Source organism: Trachinotus anak, unplaced genomic scaffold (genome assembly GCF_046630095.1).
Source record: "Trachinotus anak isolate AG129_WGS33_773 ecotype Australia unplaced genomic scaffold, CSIRO_AGI_Tana_v1 ptg000020l, whole genome shotgun sequence".
NCBI lineage: Eukaryota > Metazoa > Chordata > Actinopteri > Carangiformes > Carangidae > Trachinotus > Trachinotus anak.
Genome location: NW_027273871.1, coordinates 431,170 through 453,146, shown reverse-complemented (window position 1 = coordinate 453,146; position 21,977 = coordinate 431,170). Strand labels below are relative to the sequence as shown.

At 41.2% G+C, this 21,977-nt stretch overlaps 1 protein-coding gene across 1 annotated transcript; it reads right to left on the bottom strand.

Moving 5' to 3' along the window:
- Positions 1-37: 37 nt before the first annotated feature.
- grm5a (glutamate receptor, metabotropic 5a) lies at positions 38-21,904 on the bottom strand. The gene is made up of 18 exons (XM_071506457.1): positions 21,735-21,904; positions 21,045-21,356; positions 20,760-20,893; positions 19,316-19,577; positions 18,684-18,798; positions 15,429-15,678; positions 10,217-10,452; positions 9,952-10,073; positions 9,748-9,872; positions 9,462-9,630; positions 7,762-7,888; positions 6,941-7,058; positions 6,228-6,414; positions 5,446-5,604; positions 5,173-5,298; positions 4,835-5,017; positions 4,577-4,746; positions 38-3,474 (listed from the first exon to the last, which is right to left on the bottom strand). The coding sequence occupies exons 2-18, from the start codon at positions 21,270-21,272 to the stop codon at positions 2,547-2,549; spliced, it is 3,639 nt and encodes a 1,212-aa protein (XP_071362558.1). The 5' UTR covers positions 21,273-21,356; positions 21,735-21,904; the 3' UTR covers positions 38-2,546.
- Between the last annotated feature and the right edge of the window lie 73 nt (positions 21,905-21,977).

Genomic DNA, 21,977 nt, shown 5'->3' with positions numbered 1-21,977 from the left:
ACGTTATTTAATAAAGCGTGCCCTAGAAACCCTATTTCCCATTTTATTAATTATCGCACAGTAATTTGACACAATTATCTTCTTATTTAGAAGAAGGCTCATAAGTAACATCAACTCAGGAGCTGTAAAAATAAAGCGCTGCAGACGATCCAGCTCGGAAATAATGACTCCTTTAAAACATGACAAACATTTAAAGAAAATCTTATTCCTAATACTTCTTATTCTTATAAACTGGTGACATCAAGAAAGTAAGGGTATACTAGTATAAAATAATGGATTATTAAATACTGAAGTAAAATATTATTCCTAACATCGCAATAAAGAATTTCTATTGTAATTTCTGTGATTGATGTATTCTTATAATGTAAATAAGGAACATTTACAATGAATTAGAAATGAATGTCAAAATAATATATTGCATTTTGGATGGAAACCTTTAATGCAGCACAAATTTAAGCAGTAAATTCAGTCTATCTGGAAGGCAGGTGAAAACATAAGACCAAGATAGACTGTATCAGTGAATTATTGGCATCAAGCACTGTATGCACCTGCAAAATGTCTACTGGCACAAACCTGCATGCAAATATGGCAACTGTCTATGATGATTTTTACATTGAAAACCAGTAAAAAAAAAAAAAAAGTAAAAAAAAAATATAAATCACTGTGCATTTCAAAAAACATGAATAACATTCTTGCCCGTGTAAACATACAGAGTCAAGAAAAAAAATCTGATAAACAGTCATGAGTTAGCTTCCTCATGACCATCATCAGTTACATCGTAATTAGACATTGAAAAATTGCAAGCCCGTAAAATTGATACTATCATTCATCTACATCCTCAGAGAAGCCAAAATGCAGATACAAATAAAAGAATAATAAAAAAGAATATTCATTGAATAAGTTCAAGCATAAGAAATAACATAAAACATAAAATATTATTTAAAAAAAAATAATATCCTCCCTGTGCCTGAAATGTTGGAGAGATTAGAATGTAATGCTCGGGGCAGGATCGTTCATGTGAGCCCATTTACAGAAACACAATGTCATTTACTGCAGGGAGACACTGGCACACACTGTATGTAGGTAAAAAGTCAGACTGGAAACAAGCTGTTTTGCAACAGACGTCTGAAAAGTCTGGCATACATCCAGTTCACCGCTCTCCTCCTTAAACTAATCCTAAAAACACATCAATAATCACTAATAGTATCATTACCTTGCTACTGTATCTATTCATCTTTACTGACATGTGCAATATTAAAAAGTACAAACTCAAAGAGTGCAAACAAATTTTGACATCATGCAAACTAAAAAAAAAAAAACAAAACAAGAAAACATTGTGAGCCAGCAGATGACAGCGCTCAGAGAGTATTTTGGTTCAGACACATCCTGAGGTGGAAGATCATTTTGGTCCACTTCATGTAATGGCAGTTTATCTTACATTCAGCTAAGTCACATCCAGAGAAGAGAATTAAAGAAGACATCCAAGTAGTCCATAAGCTCTTTGTGAGTGAGACACCTGATGATGCTGTGTCCACTGAGGCAATGTCTTACATTCCCTTGAGATGTAAAGAGCTGCTTCCCTCTCAGGAGGGGGAGGTGTTTTGTTCTCTCTCTCTCAGTAAATGTTTTCTGTCCAAGAAAAGGGAACGTCTCCATAAATAAAATAATCTTTTAAAAAAAACCCACTTCTCCCTGATTTGCATAATGCAGCACCTGTACACTTTCTCCTCTAGTGTCAGGATACAAATCATACGTATGTCTTTCAGGATGGACAACAAATTAGAGGGCAGGAGAAATGTGTCACGTTTGACCTCCCAGCAAAGTTATTTAAGCTATTTTCCTCTGGACAGGCGCCTTCATGTCGATAACCAAACTACATCCAGCTGAGTCTCAAAATATTATAAATAGGTTAGGGCAATTTATCAGTAACAAAAACCATCACAAGTCAACAGCAGTTATATAAGCAATAAAAACAAATCACCTTTTCTGTGTTTATGATAATACATGGTGCAAAATATACAAATAAAATACAACTATTTTTAGTGTCCTAAGACCTGCACTTACCTAGAAAATCAAATGTCATTTTGAGATTTAATATATGAGCCACTGAACATAAATATTTGGTAAATTTCCTCCACTTATGATTGATAACTATTTTATAATGAAGCAATATTTTCTTTGGAATTTGAAAAGTTTAAAACTGAGTAGAAACCTGTGTCAGTATAGCATTAAAAAGTCTGCAAAATGCCCATAAGTGTGTTTGAGTTTGTCAAGTTTCTTACTCACTTGGAGACAACAGACAAAGCACTGACACTGCTCAGTCTTGCCAGTGATTCTCTTCTCTCATTGGAGGCATGTGTGGGTGCATTCAATCCAATCTGAAAATGACAAAACAAAAAAAAACAAAAAAACTGCTTAAACATTCAGAGTATCCACATGTAGAAAGGCATCCAAGTTTGGTCCAGTTTGAAGCTTTGTCTCTTGGAGTTTAAAATACTCCAATTAGAGTATAAATAAGGGGGAGAGGAGGTGTGGAGGGAGCAGGTTTAGAGAGAGGACGAGCTCTGGCTGTAGTGTCTCAGCAGCAGCTGGTCATATTCAGCCTCAGAGGCCGGGGACAGCGAGGGGGGCGAGCTGCCGTTGGAGCTCAGAGATGAGTCTCTGAAAGGGGAGGGAGGCGTCAGAGCCACCAGCTCCTCCATATCCTTGGCTCGTTTGCTACTCACGCAAGTCCCGGCCAGGTGCTCGTAAATCTTACCCGCTGGTCGATTCTCGCAGAAATTGGAAACAGCTGCCACCTCAGCATACGTGGTGACAGTGGAGGGGGCCTGTCTGCTCCTGGAGGTGAGGTACTGGGGAGGGCAGGTGGGGGCGGCGTCTGCGGCTGCAGGCAGAGCGGTGGTGGAGGTGGAGCTGACGGTGGCTCCCCCCGGCAGCATCATGGTGTTGAGCTCGCTGATGTTGGCGGTGAAACGGTTAACCACGCAGCTGATTTGGTCCATGATGGTGGTGCCCTGAGTTTGACCGCCAATCATCCCTATGCCGATGTCACCCACGCCCACAGGTATGACGCTAACGTCCCCACCATCCACCGTGCCGACAGCTTGGCTGTTGTCCCCGCCTCTTCTTCTGACCCCGGCAGCGTGCTCAGGTACGTAAGTGGGTAAAGCCTGCCGCTCCTCTCCATCCCCTCCCCCCTGGAGACCCCTTGACTTGGCTGCATGCTGGCTGATGGTGGGCAGAGGAGACTGAGGAGGAGAGCAGGTGAAGGGCTGAGACACCTGTGGCTCTTCGTACTGCTCTTTGACAGCAGTGTCCGCGGGTATATCCCCTCCTTTAGAGAAGGGTTTGATGATGGCTGTCTGGTTTGCCTCCACTGTGTCTTTTTTCTTGACGTGGAATGACATCCTCTTCCACAGGTTGGGTCTGTAGCCACGCTCATTCTGCGCCCAAGTCATTGATTTCCCATTGGAACTGCGAAGCATGAAAGAGACAGAGAAGCACTCAATAATTAGCTCTCAGCTGACTTGAACATTATGCTTTAACTTTGATAATAAACGTGAGAGATCCATGAGATGTATGTATGTATCATGGCAGATATTAGAGAGAAGAAGCTTGTCCATCTACCCAGAGGTCCATGTTCTACTTCTTATTGTAAATTTTCCTACCATCCCCGATTCTATCTGTTACTGTCTGTGTAATTTTACATCTTCCGCCATTTTCCCTTATCTTCCCTAGAAAGAGAAATCCTTAAAGGCGACGGGGTCTCCTGTGGGAGTACTTAACCCAAATGAGGTAACCTTTTCTCAGCTCGGGGAACAGTTTTTCTCAGCTTCACATCCAGCCTGTTGCAGTGGATCCAGCAGAGCTTTCATTTCTATACATTGACTCATGAGCAGAAACAACTAAAGTAATACATGTGGCTGCATCTCTCCCGTCCTTGCTGGACTTATATTAATATAGTTCCTAGGTGAGTGTTCAGCCTCTACCAGAAACACTGTGCTGTATTTTTCCTGATTATATTATTTTGCAAGCATTTCTATAGCATAATTATTATCATTATCTGGCAACAATCAATAAAAATGGAGGCCAAAAAGGACTCATTAGAAGAGGCCTGTGTTGTTGAATATGCCAAAAGAAAATATGCCATATACATATTGCAAAACAAACATGATCTAAATAGTGCCAATCTGAAGGAGTCCATGCATAAGATAAGGTCTTTTTATGTAGGTTTTGACTGTCTCACAACAATGCTCTGTTCCATTTTCACACATTTATCCTTAGGAAACAAGAAGTGTAACAAACTTAAATATTTTCCCCTTATTTTCAATGCTTTCAGAGATCAGGGGGAAAACATGCGCTTCAAAATGCAGTCAAATGTTTTTTTTATTTTCCATCAGGACATGACCTGAGTTGAATTTGTGCAACTCTCTCATGTATTTATTTTTAATAGAAACTTAACTAGAACTACTTTAAGAAAATGTTTTCTAAAGAACCTTTATCCAACTGGACACAGATGTTTTAGATAATGAGGGGTTACTTAGTAGTTTGATACCTACTTTGGTCCTCTATATACCTGATGTCGTCCTGTGCAGAGCCACGACGTCGAAACAAGTTGGCCATGCTGCTGGTGGACTTGCCAGCCTTGGCAGCTTTCTTGGCATCACCCACATGCATGCGCACCACTGTGGATGTTGTGAAAGCACTCCGGACATTTTTCTCAGGCTTGGCGAGCATGATGTAAACCTGACCAATGAAAGTGACCAACAAATAACTATTAGCATAAAGACATAGGCATGCAAAAATGATACCAAAAAATGTTTGCATTTCTTACCTTTGGGACAAACATGCAGCAGAGAGCCACTGTGGCACTGAGGCTGACACTGAAGCACATGGTTATGATCTTGTAGTTGGAGCCAAAATAAATAGGAACAAAAGCCAGCCAGATGATGCAGGTGGTGTACATGGTAAAGGCGATATACTTGGCCTCGTTAAAATTAGCTGGCACGTTGCGGGTCTGTAGGAGAAAGGGAGGAATATCATTTTTAAAGTTGAAGTAGGAAGAATAGAATATGTGCAGCAGAAGAGCAAAGCCACAAAAATATATATCTGCAGTGGTGAAAGTATAATGGGATACCCTGTGTATTATTAACTACTGTCATGCTGAAGTACCTTAAATGCGTAGAAGGTGCAGCTGAGGATAAGCAGGCCATTGTAGCCCAGCGGCGCCACCACCCCCAGAGTGGTCAGGTTACAGATCAAGTGTACCTCACGGATACTTGGGTAGTCATAGATCACCTAAGAGGAGACAAAGGGAGGGGTCATTCCACTTAAATGTAAATGTAAATGTAAATGAACATCCCCCACATTTGAAAATACATACACTCACACATACACACACACACACACACACACACACACACACACGCGCATACATACACACACCTGTGGTGGCTCTATGATAAGAAGTGCCACAATAATCCCCAGCTGCAGCAGTATGAGTAGGAAGGCGATGACCAATTGTGCGCAGGCGGACATAAAGCGAGGTTTCTTGGTGCAGATCTTCTTCTTGCTGCCTGCCAGGATCCGTGCTATACGGTTGGTCTGGATCAAAAATAGATCAAGTGGTTATGCAGGCGTCACTTACATCGACTGCGGATGATACCGCTCACACTGATTCATAACAATAATCCCCTTTTTTAGTTGCCAGATCTTAAACATCAACCTCAGCCCACACACAGATCCTCGACTTCTACCATAACTCCCCTTCCAATTGGCCATCATCCAATCTCTGGTGGTAGCTCTTTTACCCCTGCTCTTATCCTCAGATGCCCTTCTGTTTATGCCGAAAACACAGGACTGTGATTGCAGGTTGTCCATCAAATGTGGTTGTGCAAAGGTAAAGTTAGACATGTACCATGAAATTAAAAATAGCCTTGCTATGTCAAAGGATCATCTTCTTCTGCAGCGGCTGTCAGTGAACATTTTGTAGTGTTGTTCTGCTGATTTCTGAACCTTCAGTTCAAGTGGAAGAGACAGAGAATTTTACATCTCAGAGATATTTCATCAAACCTCTAATGAGAGGGGGTGAAGATGATTTTTCATTTTTCGTGAAGCTGATGATGGAAGCATGGATCTTTAACTCGTAAAGTTTCACAGGAAGTGAAACATGAACATTAAACTATTTCTTCCTTTGCCTCTTGGGGATAAAACAGGAAAGGAAGTACCTTGGTGACCAGAGCGGAGTAGCTCATGGCAGGGGACAGGCCGATTCCCAGCCGCTGGAGGTAGCAGTAGATTATGTGGGGCTTGGCGATAAGGCTGAAGGTGCACAGGTAGCCCAGACATATTCCGGCCAGGATGATGTAGCAGAGCTCACGACTGGATGACTTGACCACAGGCGTGTCCCAAAATCTACAGATAAATTCAATTATATCAACTGCAGATCCGCAGAACGGCTAAAAGATAGTTGGAGCAGTGAGAGAAACTTTCTGGTTTCACTGAGTATTTCCTACAACTGTGACAAACCAGTTTTGATTTACGATGTAGTAATTTAACTAGTAGGCTCTCAATATGCTTGTTTTGATCCAAGGTTAAATACAACAAGCTCCAGTTTTGTGTAAAAACTTTAACAAATTTCCTGTTTGTTGTCTAAAACAATGTGCATATGACATTTAAAGACACAAAGGAACATAAATAGTGACACAAATAGTAAGTTAAGAGCTGGAGTGTAACAGGTTGCATCCATACCATATTTTAGATTTAGTAAATAACCAGCAGTAATATAAAAAATAACGCTAACACTGGGTCAGAACAGCCCTTCGTCTTTTTCTACCGGTGGATACTGGGTGAAGTTGTTTGTTGCTATATTGGTTCAGCTTTGACCCAGTGATTTTCACTTTGTATGTGCGTGACTGGTAAAGCTGTTGGCCATAATTACTTGATAAACACAGAAGTAACAAAAAGTGTAGCCATGAGGCCCAGGCAGGAGAAGACCACTGCAGCGATGGGCTCGGGATCCCCCCAACGCACGTACTGCACCGGGATTGGCTCACAACCTCAGGGATAGAGAGAGAGAGAGACGATGGAGAGTGAGCAAAACGAGACACAGATAAAGCAGCATTTTGATTTGTCTGCAAGGGAGATAGTGAAAGGATGTGTGTGCTATTCACTGTGAACAGTAACAACGATGTAGTTATGTATAAAATCTTCAGTCTACGATACAGTGGGGGTCATGAGGGGTAAATTTGTTGTGAAACAATAAAGGGATCTGTAAGGATGAAAAGAGGGATCAGAGAGCGACAGAATAAAGTGATAACAGGCTAAACACAGTGCTGTTCTCCCGAGGAGGATACACATCAAAAACAGGCTTTGTGTGTTTTTCAAACTACAGAGGAACCGAGATATTGTGGGAAATAATAAGCGTTTACAAAAGGGCAGGAAAAGGGTTTCAAATAGTTTTGACAGACTTTGGAGTTAAGAAATCTAAGCTTCAGCCAAATCCTGTGTTCTGGCAGGAATATCAAGTCTCCTTGTAAAAGTGTGTGTGTGTGTGTGTGTGTGTGTGTGTGTGTACTACATGAGTATTTGTGTTTATTTCTCTGCAACAGAGAGTGTCTTAGTTCAGAGTATTTGTGATCCGTGTGGTACGACAGATTCAAAGGGGATTGTGGGTACACCGTCAGTGTGTGACCCACATTCCTGGCCTGTTTGGAAATCATGCATTTTCAAGTAATAGAGACATAAACAGAGTGTGTTTACCAGTGAGGTCGTCTGTGGGCCAGGAGCCCAGGACACAGGCTCGACAGGTGTACTCATCAAACACAAACTCATTCTCCTTGCAGGGAGTGCAGGTCCAACAGCAGCTCACCTCTCCTTTACGGATCACCTGGAGACACACACACACACACACACACACACACACACACATACACACGCCAGAGTATGAAAGGGCGGAAAGGTCTCAAAGCTCCAATGGCACTTTCCTGTAGCTAATCTTCCACTCTGACTGCCCTGTAAGCAAAGAAATGAGGATTTCTTCGTCGGGGGATCAGAAGAAGAAAAGGAACGTATAGAATCTCATTGAGCCTCATTATTCTGCCTTAGCAGCTGTTTAGCGTAGAAGTAGAAAAAGAACAAAGGAAAGTGGAGGCATGGTGGGTCAGTGGTTAGCTACTTCACATAGAGAAGGTTCAGTGCTCAAATCTTTTTCATTTCTGGAAAGAGTTTACATGTTTGCTGCAGTTTCATCTGAAGACATGCACGCCAGTACATTTGGAAAATTTATGTTGCCCTTGAGTTCACATTGTGTTGGAAAAGTAACTAAATGCTCAGTTTTACTTAAACATGAGTCTGAGGTGCTTATACTTCACTTGATTAACATTTCAGAGGAGCTGTAACTATAGTATACTGGTTACTTAAGCAGATTTTAAATTCCTACTTATAATGAGCACATAAGATATGATGCAATGCTATACAATAAATTAAACCACCCAACAGCACATAACATAGCAAGGATCAGCTCCACCTCCATCAGATGCTGTTTAATGAATCAGTAAAAGTTGGTCAGCGGTATCAGAGATAACAATATAACTATGAGCCTGCACTATGAAAGGAGCCTTTCACTTTTATACTACCACTCAATTTTGCTAATAATATGCACTTTGACATAAGCACAGTACAGACGCCTATCTGCTCTGATTGAGAGAACAGGAAACAGAGTGGAGGCATTGACAAGGTCAGCACAGGTCAGAGGGGTGTAAGGCCTGGTAAGGCCACACAGATCTCCTCAAAACCTAACGCATGAGTCTGGAGTTCTGAATTCTCCTCAAGTCACCACTTAACAGGGAGCCAGTGAAGAGTGCGTAGGGAAGGTTTAATTGTTAGAGACTGTTGGGACCATAAAGAGGAGGCAGATTGCAGTATTCTCCATGATTTGGAGATGGCGAAGGGAGTCAGAGAAGCCCAGATGGGAGATGATTAAAGCCGGAACAAAGAAGTTTGCCGAGTCCCTGGTGGGGTTCTCAAGGATACGATTGGAACGACACTGTAGATTACAATCCTGTGGGATCAATTTAAGGCTGTTGTGTGGGTCCTGCTTGGCAGTTTTCTTCAGTAAAACTATGAGATATTCTCTGGTGCATGAAAACGCAAATTTTGGAGGGAGACCATCATAACAGAAACTGCTGCCAATATTAGCAAAACATCTATTTCTGAATTGAATTGTAATATACAACTTGATATGATGTACAATATGAATTTAAATCATTTATAGTCTAAAGAGGTTGATATATGCTCTCCTGCATGCATGCAAATGAAAGGGTAGGGAGAGTTAAAACACTTGCTGTTACTTAAATGATAAAACATGCTGTTCAGATTTAAAGAAATTCAATATAGCTTGGTGATTCCAAAACACATCGATCTCAACAATGTTAAACTTTGTGCAGTGGAGTGGTTCGTACCTTGATCTGTGCCTTCTGGCAGGGCTCAGAGCAGACTGACTGGATGATGTCACTGTCATTACTCCAGATTTCCTCATCATTCATCTTCAGGCCGCCCTGATCCCAGCTTCCCACGTGGATGTAAGCGTACTCATCCTCGCCTATGTGCTTGAAGTTCATGATTTCATACCTGAGGCAGATACACACCGTATGCACGAAACAGCATATGCACACAGTTAATGTTTCTCTCTGCTTCTTGATTTCTCCCCCTTCCCTCTGTGCCTTCCTTCCCAACCGTATTCCTCACCTGCCAGGCGAGTCTCCATTCTGGTCAAAGTGGATGGTCTCCCCAGATACGCCAGTGAAGTTGGTTTTCATCAGGAAATCCAGCAGCTTGCGGCCATCAATGGGCCGCATGGTATCACACAAACCCTGGGGAAGAGGAAACACAGTTGGTACTGTCACACCTGATATGAAAGCACACAAATGTGCAGGCTGTTCAGTATCATACCTTATATCCAGGACAGAGGGATTGCTGCATGGCATGGAGGCCGTAAGCCATGGAATAGATGGCATTTATGACAAAGCCCATCTTGGTGTCTTGGGCGTATTGATGGCGCAGAGACTCTCTCCCTGTGGAGAACAGAGACCTGGGCGTGAGGAGAAACCCAATCACTGCAATCCCTGTAATCTAAATTGATGGTGAAAAATGAACAATTGAACACGGACTGGATTACAAAGAGATGTGTGGAGCAGGGTCTCTGTGTGGTACTAACAGGTGCAGGTGCGGTTGTACATGGCGCTCTCCTGCGGATGTCCCCTCAACCTGCACTGGAAGCGGTGCTGCCAGAACTCGGGGAACCAGGGGTTCCTCAGGTTGGCGTCGGGCTTCAGGTTCAGGTAATAATCATCGAACCAGGTCACATATGCCGACTTTAGCTTTATAGTGATTCCACCAGCTGCCTCCTTCTCGTAGCCATCAGTCACATCATACCTGTCAGCCCAGCCATCACTGGGTAGGAGGAGGAGAACAGTGGAGCCAGACAGAAGTACAGCAGGTTCAGTTAGAGTAAGGAGTCAAAAAAAGTAACATTTTCTATCTTATAAAGGGGTATAAATATTTTCATTATAACCATTTATTAAATCAGTATTTTATATAATGATACATAATTATAGCAGATGTGTAGTACAGATATTTTTCAGTAGAATAGCTTTGTGTCTTCAGTGACAGTAACATTTTGGCATTTAAAATAGAATTTTACATTGAAAAGAAAACCTGAATAGAAAAAGGTATGGTGATGGAAAACTGCAACTGAAAACCAGTGAACCTTTTTCCTTTTACCTTTTCATTTCGGTGCCACTACAACTTTCTTCAGGTTTCAATGACATTATTTCATTTTTCAATCCAGGTTTTGTTTTCAATGTCAAATTTTATTTTCAGTGTCAGCATTTAATGTCCGTTCTCTAACCCCAGATCGTTCAGTATAAAGAGTACACTGGGTAACATTTTAATATCTTGTAAGCTTTTGCTCAATATTGAAACCCACATGAGGATTTGACTGTTTAAACAGCTCTGTCTACTCAGTTTGACTTGTGGGAAATTTCCTGTTGTCTGTTATGTTTAAAGAACAACTAACCTGACACAATGCTTGACAGAGAAATGATAAAAAGCCACAATATAGAGACTACAGACCATTAGCCTACAAGGGAGACCTCTCTTTAGACTTCTTAGATTTCCTTTGCTGCATCATGTCAGACGTGATGGAACAGCTCCCACCTCCTAACCAAGACTATGTTTATACACTGGGACTCTCCACTGGTCACAATTACACCCAAGTGAGTGACATCTTGACAAAGTGCGGCTCAGCAGTCCAGGGAGCAAATATTACACTAACATGCAAAACATAAGCTCAAATTAAAAAAAAAAATTTAAAAAAAATTAAGGCAAAATAGTTCAGAAATCAAGGAATCAAAGTTTTAACTAAATGAAGGATTAGGGTGAAACAGATTAATGTAATGGGTTTATAAAGACAGATAACACTCTGTCCATGGTGGCAGTGAATTTTTAATGTGGCAGCTGTAAAAAGCTGTAGTTGCTGCTTATGAGACCACTGCTGCACAGACTGAAGGTGGCAGGTGGTGTCTTACAAATGCACTTAATGTTTGCTCTGCAGAGGGTTACATTAGAATAAAAAATTATCATGATGACTCAGATGCACCAACACCAGACTCACTGGGTGATAAAAAAGTATTTTTTTCACATATCCAAGATGAAGAATTGTGAAAAATTTTAATTATGTTCATTTGCAGAGATAACCTATAATAAACTTCTGAGGGATCTTTTCAACACACTGTTTTGTGATACATGCTTTGTTTTGTATGTATCACTTCCATGGTCGCATAACTTTGTTTGTAAAGTTTGTGTCTGGCTGCTGATTAATTAGATCTCTGTAGGCTCACTATCTGTGAAGCCCATTGAGACAATCTTGTAATGAAGAGCATATTGATTTGCTTGACTTTAACAACAGGAGCAAATATCTAATTGCAGACAGAAGCCCTGCTTTGCAGAATCATGCTGTATGTGTGAACCAATCTGTTAATGTATTTTTAATTCTGACAAAGTTAGAGCACATAGTGATTTGAAACTTAGAAATGTTACACAAGTGATTCAGTATTAGTTTCTCACTACAGAGAGGCAACACCTTCGGATTATAGTAACAAAAAGACACCTGATCCTGCTTAATAAACTTTAAACAGCAGACAAACACCACCAGACTGCTGCGTCTGCAGACACATCTGATCTGCTATTCATTCTAAAACGCTGTGGGCTCGGACTGAATGTGCTATCTCATCAGCGGACTCTTTGAAAAGCTTTCTACTCCATCTATTATTATCTCTCCCTCATGTCTGCAATCAACAAAGACAGAAGGCTGATCACACCTCCACACATGTGCATACATGTAAACACGCAACCCTCACCAACACAAAGAAACGCACTCTTCCCTTTCTAACCACCAAAAAAAAGCTAAAGAAGACATTTTTAAAAAACTTCGCTAAACCAAGCTGGAGTTACACAACAGTTGTGTGGGTGGATTTTTTTTTTATGATGCCTGGTTCTCTGGGTGAGGTAGGAGATCATTTCATAACACATCCTTAGAGAAGCGAGCACAGAAATGGTACACTGGCATAAAAAAGGCAGGAATGGATATGAAAAGCACAGAGGGCTTTGACTCTGGATAGTTTGAATCACTCTTGAACGAGAGCTCTAAAACCCACACATTGACCTGTGAGGGCAATATGCTGTGCGCAGCGTGTTGCTGCACCACCTACAAGCCTGAAGACACACACACGCATACATACAGTGTGCTCTTATTTCACCTCATCCAGCACAACACTGGTCAACTTTCCAGAGAGGACACTTTACAACCCTGTAGTGGGACAAATTTGAGGCTGGGAACGTGTCCATTTCTAAAATGAAACTTAACAACACAAGAGAAAAAAAAGGAAAAAGTGAAACAGCCATCTGGACAGAACAGAGGAAAAATTCTCCCATGTCCTATGCAACCTCAGTTGCTGTGTTTCCGACTCAGTCAAGCGCACACAAATGGCAGTATTAGCCGATGTGAAGCCAGTGAGGGATCATGTTGCTTTGCTCGCTAGCAATTGCAGCTCCGAATAGGTAGTTGGAGCACTTGTGCGAAGAGACGTCCATGCTGTATGTCTCCTCTGACATGTCTCCTACACAGCGGTAGAGTAGAGACTGTAGAGGAGCAGGCTAAGGTAAGTAGTGAGGAAAAAGGACGCAATGTCAGTCCAAACTAGCTGCAACATCATTTTCAGGATCAGTGGAAATTATTTGGGAGATTCAGATTAATGGAGAGGACAAGTACAATGCAGTCCCATTGTACTATACTATCCCTATACTATGATACCACTATATAGGGTATGATAATTCTCACTATACATTCAGACAGCACTACAAAATAGCAAACTGACTACACAGAAGACTACAAATGGAGTAGAGAGGATACAGCCACTGTTTACCGTGTTTGCCACCTTAGTTTAGCATGTTAGCACGCTAACATTTGCCAATTACTACTGAACACAAAGCACAGCTGAGGCTGATGGGAATGTCATTAGCTTTGCAAGCATTTTGGATATAAATTAGAGGTGTTCAGTACAAATCTTTAGCAACAAAGAAAAGAAAAGTCAACACAGTCAGGATTCATCCTCTGGGAACCATGAATGTCCATACTTTCATGGCAATGCACCCGATGGTAGTTGAGACTTTAGTCTGACCAAAGTGGTCAACCATCTAACACAGACTGACAGTGCCATCCCTAGAGTCCAGTCGCTAATGTGGCTAATGTTATGTGACTTTTTGCCCCACATAAAAACAGTAAGCCCTGTGGTGGTATCTTAATTCCTCACATGTTCTTGTGATGCAACAATTTCTTCATAAACAAGCTGAAGACTGACCGTGGCTTGGATACAACAGTTCAAAATAGGCTTAAGCAGTGCCGGCAAAAAAAAACAAAAAAAACATCATCTGCTGCCTCAGTCTTGCTCTTTCTATAAATGGAAGCTAAGAATGCACTGCACACATACACAAACCTGGTGACAAATCCTTCAGGCTGACCACTAGAATGATGGTGATGAAGCCAACGATGTGAGGTCAAAAATGCTGTTGAAGAAGGACAGAACTCTCCACTTGACAGTTGTGGTATTCCGGCACGATTGCATGAAAGCATGTGCATCAAAATGAGACATGAATGCGCCACCTCCTCAATAGTACATCTCAAATGTAATTAACCTCGAAACAGAACAACAAATTAGAAATTACATCTTAAATCATTCTTAATAATGAGCAGACAACACCACACCTGTCTGGCAGCTCTGCGTAGTTATGGGGATTATAGGTCTTTTTTTTTTTTTGTGATATGTAGTTCAAGGTTATTTTATGTTTCTTGCTGTCAGATTTGAGCGACAGCCTACATATGTGGCTCCTAATGAGGAAAGGCATTTATAGAACACCAGGGACAAGAGTGAGCCAGAGAGCTAAACCTTAAAATAAAACGTTATTCTCGGAGAGAGTGAAACCTCCTGCTACATCGTCCCCCTCTTTCCCACTTATTTTTTTTTCCCTCATGTTTTTAATTGCATACATTATCTCCTGCACTGTATTCCCATTCATTAATGTCTTATCTCCCTAAATTAACCTGAATGAGCCAAGACATAATATGCAAAATTTGAAGTGGTGATATTCAGCACATGTCATTGTTTTAATGAGTAATCTTGCACCATGTTGTATTTTGAAGGATAGATTAGGCTGCTGCATATTGCTTTATCTATTTATTTGCCTATTTATTAAGGTGACACATACTGACTCCATATGGATACCAGCTATACCTCATTTTCTTGAGCTGTTGTTTACTGTCGCGGCTGTGACAATAACAGCATAATACTTTGATATTGATTAATGATTCATTTAATGTGTGTCTCTATGGGAAGCCTCAGATTTTAGAGACTGAGAGGCTTCCCTACTTGCATGTCTGAAATTGCGTTTTCTAGCTAAAGTATGGTCTTACAGACAACACTGCAGGAATCAACCTTTGGAATGGTAAATAATACAAACAGAGTAGTCTGAATTATCCTTTCTCAATAATAGTAACAAGTGCATTGATACAGGCCGAATGTAAAAATAGTATCAAAGAAAAAAGTACATCTGATTTTGAGGTTTCTGGCATATAAAAAAGTTCATTAAAAAATACCTTGAGTTTCTTAGACCACTGTGAAGTTGATGAATGCCATGAAGATGATGACAAGGATGACGATGAGGGGACAAAGATGACAACAAACACATCTCGTCTGATGATGCTGGACATCTGAAGAGAGTCTGGATTGAAAATTAATTTACACAATTCGTTTAGCCTCTGGTAGAAAGCAGACAATCCCATGCATACGAAACGCACTCATAATTCTACATACCTTCCAACCAGCAGAAACTCTCCCACCAGGCGTTGTCGCCTCATGGCCATCAGTATGCCTCGCACTGTCATGCCCTCGCAGAAGCAGGCCACCACCCTGGCTTTAGGCAGGTGGCCTCGTAGTTTCTGCAGGAGCTTATCAAAGCTCTGTTCCCCTGCGTTGCTGTATATCTTGTCAGAATGGGCGATGCAGAGTCCCTCCTTTGCTGCCATGTCTTTAAATGCCTCCATACCGCTCTCTCCATAATTACCTATGAGTGGGACCAGATGAACGGATTGGTGTCCACATAACACACAAGACCTAATTAACACAAACAAACTGAGCAGATGAGACTGTGACGAAATTCTTTAACTCACAGGGACCCTTTAACGAAACGGTTTAGATATTTGGCGGTTTCTTTTTTTATGTATTTGCATTTAAAAACCTGCAATTCCAGTACACTTTGTTCACGTTGTAATGTTGTTCAAACATTTGTTTTTGTTGTTTTGCTCCTCACACTTTCACGTATCTTCTTGTGAGACACACACACAGATTGCACAGGGTGTAGACAGTCAAATGCACTGGTGTAAGGCAGCACACTTGAGAACAACACTTGAGAATCTGATAATTCAGTCCCTGTTATGGGAGCTGTCAGGGGTGAGACTTCTCTGTTTTTGCTGGAAATGAGGTCACCTAGTTTCTGTTGCTTTGCAAGTGTACGCTCACTCTGGGCATGATACTGTTTGAGGCATCTTTTTCATTACTACGTGTGAGTTCTTTATCCCATATGTGACATGCCTCCATGAGTGATAACAGTCTTTCAGTTGTTAAACTCCACTTACACCTCCATTCAACTCCCTGTTAATGATGATGCTGCCATTTCTGTCTTAATTATAATTAGTTTTTTTACTCTTTAAAGGTAGAAAATGTTATACATTTCCATGTATTTTTTGATTATAAAGCAGGGATAGGTGTTCCACAGACAAAATGCACACGGTCCATATTCAGAAACTGTCTTAAAACGAGCCATCAGGACTTCTGTAACTGTGATGTCACAACAAAACAGTGACCACCCCCAGCTATGCCCCCAGCACAGCCCACCTCCACCTATTGTCCAACCTTGCAGAATTTGGTTTCTCAAAATGTTTACTTGAAATCTGCTATATTTCAGAGCCTCTCTTCTGATTGGCTAAAGCCTGAGAAAGGAGATATAAAACTACACTGCAATGGTTTTTGGTATTAAAAAAAAATCTTCTTATAGATATGTTGTGGCCAACTTTGTAAATAAGTTTGTTGTTTGTTCGTTGCCTGCAGGAACAGGCAAAATGCAATGGAAAGTAGGTTGAGCAGTATTCTGTTTCATAACCACAGCTATAACCCCGGGAGCTACAGTGAATATAGAATTTCTGCATCTCTGTATTTGAAATGTCTTTAAAGAAAAATTACGCCGCTCATATCAGTACAGACCATTTTTCAAACAATGTTTTGTTGCTGATTTTGTGAGGAAGCTAATATCTGGTACTGGCTCATAACCTTTGTCATTAATTTATGCAAATACCATGCAGATTAACAAGCAAAGTGCACCTGCATTTGACAGCTAGGATGTTAAAATTGTCCTGTCGGACTACTAAGGATATTCCATGTATTTATAACCATTCACAGAGATTAAAAACCCAAAAACAAAAGCAGAGCCTGAAATAAAATCTTGAGTAAATTAAATGCTGGGTATTTTTGCACAGAGTGTTTACCTTGTTTAGTTGTCTTCTAAGTATTTAGCAAATGAATGCATAGCTGTCTTGGTAGTGTCAGATTAAACAAATCAATCGTGTGTCATAGCATATATTGAATAACATATCATTTTGAAAAACATCCCACTACTGGATTTGAAAACCACAAGCAAGAAAATCTGGAATATAGCTGTTAAAACATATGCTTTTTTATATTAAAAGATACATGAGCTTTTATCCTGAAAAAGAACATTTGGCATGCAAAAGTCCCTTTGTTTTAAATCCCCCTCTACAACAGTTTGGGTATTTTTATGAAATAAACTGGAATACTCCAGTCAGGATTTAGCACTTATTCTTATCAAGAGGGATTTATTTCATAAACATAATGGCCTTGAGCCACTAAGAGGTTAAAACAGAAACAGTGAACTGATGGGAGCAGAATGGAGTATTTAGGTTGATATTGAGAATGACGCCAGTAGCATGTGTTTTGTTTCTGAATAAGTGGGATTAGTGATGCAGGGGCTGGATCTGTTGAAACTGTGTGTTGTTATTGCCTAGATGTTCACAGCAGGGAGACAGGGGCTGCTCTGAGGTGAGAGATCAGCCTTATATATGCACAATGAAATATGATACATTTGCCTGTGGTACCAAAAAAAACCCAAAAATATAAAATAAAGCAATTGTGGTGTTATATTGCCATCCATCACACTGTCCACAAGGGACATGATAAAGGTGCTTGTTTATCTGCTTTTATTTATGACTACGGGTGATTTGGTGTAAGTCTCTTAAAGCAGCTAGAATACTTTCAGCTGAATCTATTTCAACTTTAGTTTCTTTGGTAACATATAGGGCAATAAATATAACATAATCATATGCAAATCTGATAATGAGCAACTGCTGTGAGAATATGATCAGTGACTGAGGCGTCACTCAAATCTGTGGACAGTGTGCCACAAGAGTTCAAAGCCCATAGCAGATGTTCCCTGGGAAGCTTTGCCAGTGATGAACAGGATTACAGAGAATATATAAGCAGAGCTAATTTCATATAAATTTCATATTCATGACATAGATATAATGGCTTCCACTGTAAAATAAGACTAAAATCAGAGCTCATACAGAGGAGTTACTTAATGTTGCATTTACTTTTTACTTGTGTATTTCTATAAAGACAGGCTCAAAATGATGTATGAAATTCAGCCGAGCTTCCTCTATGTTGAGGCAGGTCAGAATGTCAGTAGGTAAAAGTGCAGCGCCTCTCTTCTGCCCCTTCAGACAGAAAACTCAAAAACCACCAAAACTAAGAACTGGAACTAAGAACTGAGTCAGGCACAGGCACAATCATTTCTCCACTCCTGACCCACTGTTAAAAAAGAGAATATTATAAGCTTCACAAAAATATGATCTACTGCTGCACTGGTTATTAGGCTACAATAGTAACTCAGTATAAATATCATTAATGCTGCTTAATTGATGTGTAAATGAGGATGAGAGACAGGGCGATGAAAAGTAAAAGTCAGAATGCAACAATGACACACACACACTGGCTCACCCTCTGTGTGTATTGCCGACACATAGCTCCAGTTGTATCTCTTGACAATGTCCACCATGGCTCTGGCCTGTTGCATATCTGATGGCACTACCCTCATGAAATATTTATACAGGCTCTGTTGGAAGGAATTGACATGTTCACAAGTCTGGCAGTTTATGTGGCATCTTTTCATTTGACACCCTGTCTACCAGTCACACATGCATCCATAACAGCCCCTACTATAAACCCCACTGACTTCCAGCTGATTTTAGAACAAGGGACATAATAATGTTTTAGCAGGTTTTAGGCAATGCACAACAAATCAGTTATAATAGTTACCATGCTGTAGTATTTTATGAGAATTGTTCTTGGATTGGTAAACCATCACGATGACAATCATGTCTGATTTTATTGTTGTCATAGTTACGTTATTATCAGTGAGTAATGCAGTTTCAAGTCAGGTTCCGTTGTAGAATAAAAAACAGACATGAATTCTCTTGAGATTCATTGGACAAAGAAAAGAAAGAGTGGAAAGAAAACAGCCTTTTTTTCTGCTTTGGTTTTTTGCCATGTTTATGACTGTGTGGATATTTTTTGCTGTCATGTAAAGATTGAAATTGTCACAAACTTTGATGTTAATGTTTTTGTCTTACCTTGTCACTGAGATCCATGCTGGTGGCTGAGTAGGCAATCTGGGGGATGTTGAAGAGCTGGAGGAGATTTTGCACCTGGATTGCCACAGAGCTTGATCCTGGTCCAATTAGACCCACGATGGGCTTCTTCGCCTGGAGCAAAAAGCTCCCCCCCTCCACAGTGCACCTGCCCTGACTCTCCTCCTCTTCACTGGACACTAGAGTGTCCCGAATGAACTCAATACTCTGCTCAAGTGCCACCGCGGAGTGCCAGCATGAGTCCCTGGTGCAGAAAGATAGAGTTTACATTGTTGTTTTGGCAAGCAGGACGGGAACTAGAGGTGAGGATAGCTTAGAGTAGCCAATTGGATCCATTTTTAGGCACACAGTCTGTGCCTCATAGTTTTGAAAGAGTGCACTCAACTGAGACAATTGTTAGAACAGTGAGAAGTTTGCAATCCAAAGTTCAGCCAAAGCTAAAATGAAGTTTCTTTAGGCTCAGTCAACACAAGCTGTAAAGTCATTTCAGCACAAAAATCCTGCAGAGTGGTACGTCCTTGCTGGTAGGCACAACACCAGCAATATCAGCCTCATATTAGCTCCTGCTGAACCTTTGTGCAAAAACAGAACAGTGCATTTTGTCCCTCATTTCTTAAAGTGTAGTTGTGCCGGGGAGGGGGGGTCACATCATAGCCCTTAGAGACAGGAGGAAGGATTACAGCGATCAACTCTTTCAACATAAATACGGCATCTGAGAAGTGTAGTTCAGGCTTGATGCTCTGGTTTACATAACTCAGATACCTGTCTTCCCCTAATGCCCTGATGCCTCCAGCCACTGTCCATCAGCTCATAGCCAGCTCTCTTCAGTCTCCCTGAAGCTTTGCCTGCTGCTTCACGTCTCCAGTCTGTCCTCCACTCACGCCTAACAACACCTCCTACCATCTGTCTTTGTCTTATTGTGAACGTTGGACCTAAATTAGGAAACGTCAACTTTAGAGACATTTCCCTTTGCTTATTTAAATATTGTTTTATTAAAAAAAAAAAAAAAATCCAGATGTGCCAGCAATGCACAGCTGTCCTACTTTTTAGGAACCGGTAAAACCTTTTTGTCTCCCTTGAATGATCGCAAATTGAATAAAAGTACTCTGCAATTTATATAATGGACCCTTCCACAGTGCAGCGGTTTTAATATTACATTTCATTTGTGATGATTGTACAGTAATCAGCTCATTCTGGTGATACCTAACATTCTGCTGATTGTTATCTTAAACATGCTATTCTGTCTAACATGTACTTTGTTGTCTCATTCTCACATAATGAGCCACAATTGTTTGCAGGTTAGCTCCTATTTTGTATCAAAACTCTTCTTTGTGTCAATATGTGGTCCACTCAAGGTCCAACAGGTTCACAAACAACTTGTTGCTGTATAAGAAGAAAATAGGAAGTTTTGTGATTGGTTTCTGACCTGATCTCACAGCCCAGGGTGATATTCGGGAGAATCGTGGGGTCTGCATTAATCCGATCCAGAGTGTGCATCATGGCCTCTACTCTCTGGATCCCATACTGCTCACGCACCGCACCACACTTTCGCTCGTGGACCTGAGTGAAGTGTAACACAACTGGATTACTAACATTTCTCACACATGGAGAAAATGAGCACACACACACACACACATGAACACACACACACACACACACACACACACACACACACACACACACACACGTGAACACACACACACACACATACCTTGTCTGCAGGTGGTTGATGGTGGACAGAGAACAGAGCTCCTATAATGATGTCACCAGGGATATGTGCCAAAACCCTTCTCTCATTGTTCTGGGCGTTGACCCCAACCCGGTCTTTCAGGCCCAGCCAGCTCAGATCAGCTCCCATTAACACACTCACTGCCCATAACCTCACATATAACCCCAGTTGATTTCCCATCCCCGTCTTCCTCCTTACACCCCCTGCCATCCTCCGTCTTCTTAAAGCTCAGGTCCTGATGTATGTCTTGTCTTTGGCATGGTGCTGGTAGTGCCGGGGGTAAGGGTTAGATTCCTGATGAGAAGGACAGGGGCAGGAGGTAAATCACATCAGTGCATGTTTATTTAACAGACAATACACAAGGAAATCGTTGTCGGTCTAGTCAACATATGTATTTAAGGTACAATATTTTGAATACTGGAGAAAAGAAAAGTAGGTTTTTCTGTTTATTCACAAATCACCTTCCCTAAAAAAAAAATGTGATTGCTATCCATGGTGCTGAAATGATGCAGGCAGCGCATCATGCAACTAAAGTAAAACTCACATCCAGGTAGGTGGTCCAATTAGGAATGAACAAACTATGTAAAACTCATTCATCTCATCTGTATTCACGAGTTTAATCATTGCCTTACGCCCCACATGCCCCAAAACTGACAGACAACTTCAGCCTACCTCTTCTCTGCCAGCTGCCTTGCAGATGCCATTCCTTCAGAGAGCGTTTCCTTCAGAGGGGAGCAACAAAAGAAAAAAGCGCTGCAGGTTTCTGCTCAAGCTCAGTCTGGCGCCTGGCTACAGCGCACTGCAAATAGAAGCAGATAATATAGCCCGTTATTGGAACATGTTTGGCTTACTGACGCACACGGCGGCCTCCCCTCCCCTCCCCTCCCCTCCCCTGCTCCTTCTCCTCTGCCTCCT

Coding starts and splice junctions, on each gene's coding strand:
- grm5a (XM_071506457.1), bottom strand. CDS start 21,272: ATGGCAGGGGGTGTAAGGAGGAAGACGGGGATGGGAAATCAACTGGGG. Junction 15,679..18,683: donor GTCGGCAATACACACAGAGG/GTGAGCCAGTGT, acceptor TCCCACTCATAG/GTAATTATGGAGAGAGCGGT. Junction 7,889..9,461: donor GCCAGAAGGCACAGATCAAG/GTACGAACCACT, acceptor GTGTGTCTCCAG/GTGATCCGTAAAGGAGAGGT.